A 9,145-nucleotide genomic window follows, 5' to 3' on the forward strand; every position below is an offset into this window, starting at 1 on the left:
CTGCCACCTCGTGGCCAATGCGCGGAACTGCCGCTGCCTGTCACTGAGTCCCGCCAGCAGCATAACGCATGCGCGTACAAATGCGGAAGTGGCATTTTAACCGCTCTGCGCAGCTGATTCGCCGTTCTCTACGGTGATCAGTCCTCCAGCTAATAGCGACAACGCGCCCGTTGTTTCGACAAACCACTACGGGTACGGGCAAGCAGTCGATTCTTGGACCGCCGGCTCAGCGACATTCTCCCCCTTCTAATCCAGGATGCCACTCGTCTATTTCCGCCAATTTATGCCCGAGCCCACCCGCGAACGGACCGGTTCGGCTCACAGCTGCCCCTCAGCGCCTCGCGGAATCCAACTTGCTTGCCGCCCCGGTGAACTAGCAAATGTCCCCTTCCACCCCCAGCCCTGCACCGTTCCCTAGCCGCTTAAAAACCCTCTCAACGTCAGTGGAACGCGAGCAGCTCGGAGATTCGTGGTCGCGGTACTGGCATGCAGCAGCACCGACACGGCATCAACCCCGGAACGGCGAGTCTCGGGAAAGCAATACGCAGGCGCGAATCTGGGCACTGCATTACGCAAGCGCCAGTACCAGCATCGCAGTGTGCATGTGCCGGTATCGGCTCGGCGCTACGCATGCGCTACTCCCGGCACAGCACTACGCATGCCCAAGCCTATACACTGCACTGCGCAAGCGCTGCCCTCCACACCACACTACGCATGTGCTACTCGCGCACCGCATTGCACATGCGCGAGCCTCGAAAAAGCAGTACGCATGCACCATTCTCGGCACTGCACTGCGCACGTGCCTGTATCGGCACAGCACTACGCATGCCCGAGCATCAGCACGGCACTGCGCAAGTGCCACTCTCGGCATCACGCTGCGCGTGTGCAAGTCTCAGGACCGCATTGCGCATGCGCCACGATCAGCACCAAACCGCGCGTTCTTGTCTCGAGAAGGTTCTACGCATGCGCCAGCCCCGGGACCGCAATGCGCTTCACTTGCCACTGCACTGCGCGTGCGGCAACGTGCACGGATCCTTTCGCATGCGCATTTTCGAGTACACACATACGCGTGCGTTGTTTTCGACTCCTTATTATGCAGGCGATGGGCGCAGGGGCCGCTGGGAGCCAGAGTAGTCTGTTCCGAGGCAGGGTCAAGTGTCAAACCATCAAAGGAAACGGACAAGGAGCATGGCCGACTGCGAGAAAACTATTGCTGAGCCAGTGGTCCAGGAATTGACTGCTCGCCTGCACCTCAAGGCTTTGTAGCTTGGAATGCTAGTTATGAGTTGTCTGGCGCAGGTGTGCTGTTGCCTCGAGGACTAACCATAAGAAATTTCGGCGGATTTGCTGCGCAGCGCGACGAGAACGTTCGTACATCACTCCCGCATGCCTGCGGCACCAAACATACACGGCCGCAATTCCACCGATGGGCCCTGAGGGGGCATCAGGGACCGCGGGAGCAACAGCGCCGACTGGATTGACGCGGAGCCGCATCACAGCTTCTGGCGCTCGGTTCTCTTTCTCGTGAGGGCAGAGGAAAAACGCAGGTAGGTGGGGGTTGAGGGAGGAGAAAATTATGTCAATTGGAAAGAGACGAAAAAAACAAGGAAAACTTCTCTACACCCAGCAAACCTTTGCTGAGTGCTTCAGAATATGTGTAAATAAATAAATAAGTAATCATCAAATTGATTTTGTCATGCTTTTTTTTTTTTTTTGCAAGCCTCTGAGGTGATGAAAAAGCTGGTATCAGTTGGACAGGTGTGCACAGCGAAGCCAAGGATGGCTAGGAATGATTAACAATTGTTAACGTTGCAAAACAATTGCAATACAAAACAGACATTTAACTTCAAGAAAAAAAACAACACAGTAGTAACAACTCCTGTACCTGGCCACACCACTTTCAGATCCCATCTGGCTCTCCCAAGGCTTGTCAATATCCACCAGATCAATTCTGATATCGAGCAATTTGTCATCAGTTCTTCCATTCACAACTGATGCCAGGATCTGCTGCGGGGCATTCTGACCACGGGCAGCACGGCAAAACTGGTTTAATAACAGTGGGATTCCCAGGCGTGGTTTCAAGGATTTGGTCTACTTTTGACCCAAAGGAAGAATTGATACGAAACATGAAGTATGCTTCTCAGCATAACCTTTGGGAAACAGATAAAGGATTTGTCATAGAAGTTTCAGTACAGCAGTAACATACAATGCTATGTAGGAATAATATGAGAACACTTTGCAAGGAACTTTATGACCTCCATCTGGGAAATCCAGCACCATTTGCCCATAGACTCCTCTTTGGCAACTGTTCTAGATCCAGCTGTACATTCTGTTCCAGAGCACAACTCAAAACTACAAAGAAAACAAAGGGAGACTTACATAGGCAGAAGAACAAGAATGGTATGTTTCTTTCAGTATTTAAAATAAGCAAGTAAGCAGTCAACAACAGAAGGCATTCTTAGCATACCACTATGGGAAACAAAGCAGCAGAGAATAAAGTATCTACATTTCCCTGAACTACTGTTCCATGGAAAAAAGGGGGAGGAAAGGGAAGGGGCGGGGGAAGGACTGCGATGCCCCAACACTGCAGTGCATCACAAAGACCACACCAACACACGGAAGCCTCTATGTCAAGAGGAATGCTCTAGGAGCTGCATGAGAAGCTGCATACTTGAGGGAAGGAGAAAAGATGGTACTTTTTTCCCCCCTCTTCTCTTTGCTCAAAGCTTTCAAATCTCCCTTTGGCTTGCTCAGCATTGCTGTGACAGAGAGCTCTTCTTGTTCTCCTTAGAAAGCTTTTCACTGTGAGAAATGATATCCTGCAAAGAACAGAGGACAGATTTCACACTTAAATATTCCAAAACAAGCAACACTGGAAAAAGTTGCGCCTGAGAGGCTGTCTTCTTGCATGTAGAAAAGTCAGAGGCAAGGTACATCTGGGGCTGATGAAGAGGAAACATCGTTTGTTAGAGCAGTGAGTTCTTTGTTCTGTCCCTGAATTCCTGAGTTTGTTGAGAACCCTGGAAGGACTAATCACTCTGAGCAGTGATTACTATCAGAGCTGGTGGCGTCCTGAAGATGCTTAAAAACACTTTTCTTTCTAAACTGGGCTTCAAGCCCCAACCTGTTTTCTATTTTGCTGTCTCACTGCCTCTACATACTCTTAGAACTTAGATACTCTAAAACTTTTTGCTGCCAGCATCAGCCCAAGAGTTGAAGCCTCCTTTGGAACTGAACTTTACTGCCTCAGTAACTATCTACTCTTGGCACCACTTTAGAAACATCATTGTAAATGATCTTCCTAACTATCTCAATGTTTTACCTCCAACTAGCATCATCTCTTGCAAATACAGATTCAAGGCATATTAGCGTTATTAATTTGGCCATACGGCAGATTAAAGCTTGAATTCTTACTATGTCATTTATCTAGGATTGAAGAACAGCAATGACAACAAAAACAACCACTTAAACTCATTTAGAGAGGAGTAAAAGGTCAGATACTGAATCAATTTAACAACCTTTTATATAGTCTCTGAAATACTGCAGGTGATCTCTGTAACACCTTCTGGCTTGATACATCCTGGTTATGGATGTTACAGGAAAGAATCCAACAACAGGTCAGATGAAAGACTTTTCCACAGATAGTGCTTGCTGGAAATATCCAAATATTTTTTGTCAGGACAGTATCTCTGATAAAAGCAGATTTTATTCGTGATTGCAATGGCGAGCATCCCGCAAGCAGGAGCACCCTAAGAACACAGTGACAGCTTTTGTACCTTGTTTCCCTCTTTGCCTGTCCCCCTCCCATTTCCCCATTGGCTGGGTACTCCAGGTTCACAATCTTATCAAAGTTTACATTATCTGGTGTCAGTCAGCAGCCACCCTGTTGTTTCCAAGCTGTCTCAGTGCTCTTCTTGTCGTGATTATGGTGATTTTCTTCAAAAGTCTTCCTTAAACAAAGAGCACCAGGGCGGTGGCGATGCCAGGCCTTCCCATGTCTCTTCAGGCGCTTCCTCAGGCATGCCATCACTTGTTCTCTGGTTTGATCTCGTGCAGGATATTTTTGCAGTGTGTATGACAAAATATACATATATGCACCTATATACAGAGCGTGTGTTCCTGGGGAAGGCTCGTCTATAGGATAAGTGATGTAAACTATCAGAGACCCTCCCAAGTAAAGTTGAAAGACTCCCAAAAAGAACTATGACAGCGGAGATCATGAAATAAATAAATATTATCCAATTCTAATGTAAAAACAACATTTGATTCCCACAGTGCTACCCAAAATGTTCCCACAGTGCTACTCAAAATGTTTACCAAGAAATACCCCAAAAAACCATCAGGGAGCCTTTTCTGCTTTCACTACTGTTGGAAATATCCAAATAATTTTTGTCAGGATGGGCCCTCTGATAAAAGCAGATTTTATTTGCAATTGCAATGGTGGGGATCCCGCAAGCAGGAGCACCTATGGACACGACTTGACCCTATTTTCTCCCCCTTGCCTCTCCCTCCTATTTCCCCACTGGCTGGGTACTCCAGGTTCACAATCTTATCAGAAGGTTTACATTTGTTAATTACTTGTTAATTTATTATTTATTTATCTGGTGTCAGTCCTGTCATCTCCAAGATGTCTCAACACTGTTCTTGTTCATACCGATATGGTGATTTTCTTCCTTGTCTTTGTTAAACAAAGAGTACGGAGAGGAGTTGCCCGATCTTCCTCAATACCTTCTGCAGGCACTCCCTGAGGCAGGTAACGAACTGTCCTTTTAATTTGCGCAGGATACTCTTCAACGTGTGACATATATTTTCAACGCTGGCTATACATAAGTTGTTACTAGCTTTTATATATATATATATCCTTAAATTCTCTATTCTTATAATTTACTCCATCTACCTAATCTCTACAGATATATATATACATATTACTTTACGTATATATTGAGTATGTGTTGTTGGGGAAGATTTATCCAGGGGATTAGCAAAGAAAACTCAGAGAACCCAAATAAAGTAGAAAGGCCCCTGAAAAGAATTATTAGTTCTAATAAAAGACCCAAATGGTAGCAGAGCCATGAAATTAACAAATTTCTTATTTTGTTCTGATGCAGAAATAACATTTGTTTCCCACTCTATACTGTCCTTGTGTGCTCGCAGGTAATCCAAATGGATTTGATATGCCTTTCTCTATCTATAGCATGCCACTGGGACCAAAACCAGAAAACAAGCACTTCACTTCTCAAATTAAAGAGAAATAATTACAATTCTAAGGTTCTAGACAGGAACAAACAGGGGTCCACAGGCCAAATAAAGTGGAATAAAGTGGGAACAGAGTGCAAAGAATATACTTCACTTGCAAACGTTTCAGTTACAACACTGGAGAAAGATTTTTTTTCATTACTCTCCTGTAAATGTGCCTAACCTTATGCTGAATAATCACACCATCCATTTAATGTTGTCAATTCTCCAAACCCCTGGACAAATGAGAAGAGAGAGAGACTTTTACCAAGGCATGCTGAAAGTCATGTTGCCTCTCTTCAGTTCCTGAGGAATCACAGCAATAATACCACATGATGATAAATTGCTAACATAAAGGACAAATGAAGTATGTCATAAGTCTATCTCCAAAACACCTAATCAGATGATGAAACAATATGAGAAGATTTTTCAAACGTTTTTTCTGTCCGCAATTCTGCTTGAAGAGGGTTTATTGCTCATATAATGACAAAGAGAAGTAAATTATATACAGAGATCCTTTGGGAGAAGGAAATATCTTTCAATAATTTGCAAAATGAAGAGAACATATCTAATTGTGTGGCAACTCTTTGTGTTGAACAGAACTAATCAGTAAGCATGCCTATAGAGAGCAACGGACAAGTATCAGTTTCAGACAGATTTTAGGGATTTCAAACCTGGATGTGAGTGATTGCTGGCACTTGTTTCCTCAAAAAATTCATTCTGAAGTTGAATTCCTGACAAATGACAGCCTAGACAGCAAGCCTGAAGCTTCATAATCAGGGATGTTACAGTGGCTTCTCTATTGTGCTCAAGAGAAACTTACAAGTTGCCTTACAGCAAACAGCAACAACACATTCCTGTACCCCTTTACCAACAGAACAAGTTTTCTGCAGCAAGGCACAGAGACTTTGATGTGCAAAGGTAGCAAAATAAGCTACAAAGCTTGTTAACGTTATTATTGTGGTGAAACACCATCTCTTAAAGTTGGAATAAGGAGTGAAATGGTGGTGCAATGCAATAACATGAGGGAAAACACAGCAATAATAGCAGGGCGGCAAAGTCCTAGGCTGCAGCAAGCAAGGATAAGCCCAGAAGCAGCAGATGTGGACACAGAAACAAAGGAAAAAAGCTGCTTACCTTTGGAAGGCCTCAGGTAGTCAGGAATATTCAGCAAGATAGCCTTACTCCACTGCCAACTCTTAAATGAGGTTGAGAAGGGCTGGATCATGGCTCCAGCCCTTCCAGACACTCAGCAGCACTGCACACATCTGAGCTCCCATGGGTTGGCCCTGCTTTCCCACAAGGAACTCAACCACTGTTTCGAGACTTAGCATTTCTGCTATAGGTGGCAACTTCAACTTAAGAGAAAAAGAGCATGTTCTCAGGTGTCCTTCCCAGGACAGCTGTGTCATTCTGTACAAATTCAGTCAGTTCATCTCCTTCTTTGGTCTGCTGGTTATGATAATAATGATAGCCTCCTCTCACCCATTCACTGCCACTGCCTTCTCAAAGCAGAAATGGCAGTGTGGTGAAAGCAGACACATGCCTATCTTTCCCATATACAAATATTACAGCAAGGGAATATGTACACAGAGTGCCTTCAAGCCAGAGAAGGAATGCCTGAGATCCCAGTGAACTACTCTAAGAACTACCTAAGTACAACACATTCTACAGATGGAGAATATTTTACTGTTAACTTATTATTTTCCTCTGCAATTTTTTTTTTGATAAAGACTTCAGATTACAATGCAGCCTCAATTTCCAATAACGCAAGATTCTAAAAACGACATCCATAATACAAAAGACTTCTCCCCAGAGGCATTGTTTTTCCCCTTTGGCTTCCATTCTACATGCAATAATCTTCAATTTACTGCACTAAAAGTTAGCTGTTTGAGGTTCACCTGCTGCATTTTTCTTCTCTTGACTTCTGCCAGCTCTTGCTGCTATGTCTCCACACATTCTGGAGTGAATCCATACAGCCCAACATCTGGCAAGCAAAGGCACTCAGGGTATGGCCAGCATCTCTGCCATCTACTGCTCTGGTAATGGCAAGAATTCCTAAGGAAAATTTGACAACACAAGGAGGCAGGTGACCTGGGCAGCCCGGGGTTTAGTGACTCACAACAAATGTAAAAGAGAGAGCAAAGCAACGTGTGAGTGTACACAAACACTTCACTGTATCTATACATTAAATAGAAAATATGGGTTAAAAAAAAAAAAAAGACAACTTTCTGTACAGATACACATACTTTCCAGTATGGAGTGTTCATCCACTGTGCTGTACAGTGACAGCACATCCTTTTTTACACTCTTAGTCCTACTATGGTGCTAGTTAATCAACAACATTTCTCTACAACATGTGATATTTTTCAACCAACTCAGCTCCACCCTGACAAAGTTTTAGAGGCAGCTTCTTCCAGCAGAACCCAATCACAGAGCATAACTGGCTCAAAAAGTGTGTTTTCAGTCACTACTACCATTCCTTACAAAAACAACAGCAACTCGAATATGGAACAGTTTGCAAACAAGACAAAATTGGGAAAAGAGCTAATCCAGGGCTACTCTAGAACTGTGTTGCAAACACCGTGGGAAATAGACCACAGGAATCGCATTGATGAAGCAAACATGAGATACTGTCATTTATGCCAGGTAAGACTGAAAAAATACCTACTCACATATGGGTAGATAAGGGTGTCTGAAGATCTTATTCAGGCTAAGGCCTCGTGCTGAGAGCTGTCCTTATGTTAGCCAAAAGCACAGGGCCATATTAATATTCTCTCAGCCTCTGTCTTGTTCGTATTTTAGTGTATTTGTTTACAAATGTCTTTCTTGCACTCCACATTTTATTTTTGGCTTTTTCTTTTTTAATGCAATAAAATAGGTAGTATTAGAGCCTAACAAATCTACAGGCAGGCACTGCACAAAGCTACAGTTTTGAGTGGACAATTACACTGTTTCCATAAACATTAATGAAAACTGCAGTTTTCCACCTAAATTTACAGATGGAAAATATTAATTCACCTGCACAGAAAAAAACAATGCCTCGCAGCTGTCTCTTGCAAGACGGCCCAAGAGTTGTGCAGGTCCATCAGGCTCTGCTGCAGCTTTTCGTCTGCCTTTCTCCAGTCCTGTTCCATCTGTGGAGAGACCACAACCCTCCCCAGCCAGCTACAGCAGTCCCTCCTGCCAGCACTCCCTTTCCCCCATACCATTCCCGTTGCTCAGACAGGAGCCCTGTAGGGCTGAGGAGGTGAGAACCACAAGCAGAGGGAAAACAAGGTGCTGGGACTCCCAGTGCCAAATATCTTCTCTGGCACAAAAGTACACAATTACTTTAATGTATCTATATATTAAATATAAAATACTAGGGGGGAAGACAACTAGTTGTATATAGATGTTTTTAGTACTGCATGTCCATCTGTATATAGTATGATGTCTCTCACACACACACACACGTACTTTTATATACTATGTTGCTGATTTTTCAACAACTTGTCCATACAGAACTTGATGTTTTTCAACTATCTCAGCTCTACCCTGTCAAAGAGTTTGTCCAGTCACAGTGGGTAACTGAATACAAAGCTTTTCATCTACCCCCTGCCTTTTTCACCACCACCAGTTTGAGCGTAGCACAGTTTACTGGCTTTTTCTGTTCAACCAGAGCATAGCACTACTTCCCACCCCTTTTCAACCCAGCCAATAAGAGCGCAGCACTACATTCAGCCCATTTCAACTCAGCCAATCAGATCACAGTGCCACATCCCACCCCTTTCAGTTCAGCCACTCAGCATTGCAGATCCCACCCCCCCTTCAGCCCAACTCATCATCGTGCAGAATAGCTTTCTGGCCTTTTCAGCTCTACCAATCAGAGAGCATTGCCATATCCCACTCAGCCCCCCCCCACCTTCAG

At 44.3% G+C, this 9,145-nt stretch overlaps 1 protein-coding gene and 1 long non-coding RNA gene across 2 annotated transcripts; one reads left to right on the plus strand and one right to left on the minus strand.

Moving 5' to 3' along the window:
- Positions 1–253: 253 nt before the first annotated feature.
- On the plus strand, positions 254–1,809 carry LOC116216926. The gene is made up of 2 exons (XM_031554643.1): positions 254–1,547; positions 1,721–1,809. Exon 1 carries the CDS (start codon positions 381–383, stop codon positions 1,215–1,217), a length of 837 nt encoding a protein of 278 aa, XP_031410503.1. The 5' UTR covers positions 254–380; the 3' UTR covers positions 1,218–1,547; positions 1,721–1,809.
- Positions 1,701–9,131, minus strand: LOC104912135. Its single transcript, XR_004160607.1, has 2 exons — positions 7,137–9,131; positions 1,701–2,352 (listed from the first exon to the last, which is right to left on the minus strand). It is a non-coding gene; the product is annotated as an uncharacterized LOC104912135 (long non-coding RNA).
- Positions 9,132–9,145: the final 14 nt, after the last annotated feature.

Source organism: Meleagris gallopavo, chromosome 9 (genome assembly GCF_000146605.3).
Source record: "Meleagris gallopavo isolate NT-WF06-2002-E0010 breed Aviagen turkey brand Nicholas breeding stock chromosome 9, Turkey_5.1, whole genome shotgun sequence".
Taxonomy (NCBI): domain Eukaryota; kingdom Metazoa; phylum Chordata; class Aves; order Galliformes; family Phasianidae; genus Meleagris; species Meleagris gallopavo.

Excerpts from the sequence above, each read along its gene's own strand:
- LOC116216926 (XM_031554643.1), top strand. The coding sequence starts at position 381 with ATGTCCCCTTCCACCCCCAGCCCTGCACCGTTCCCTAGCCGCTTAAAA.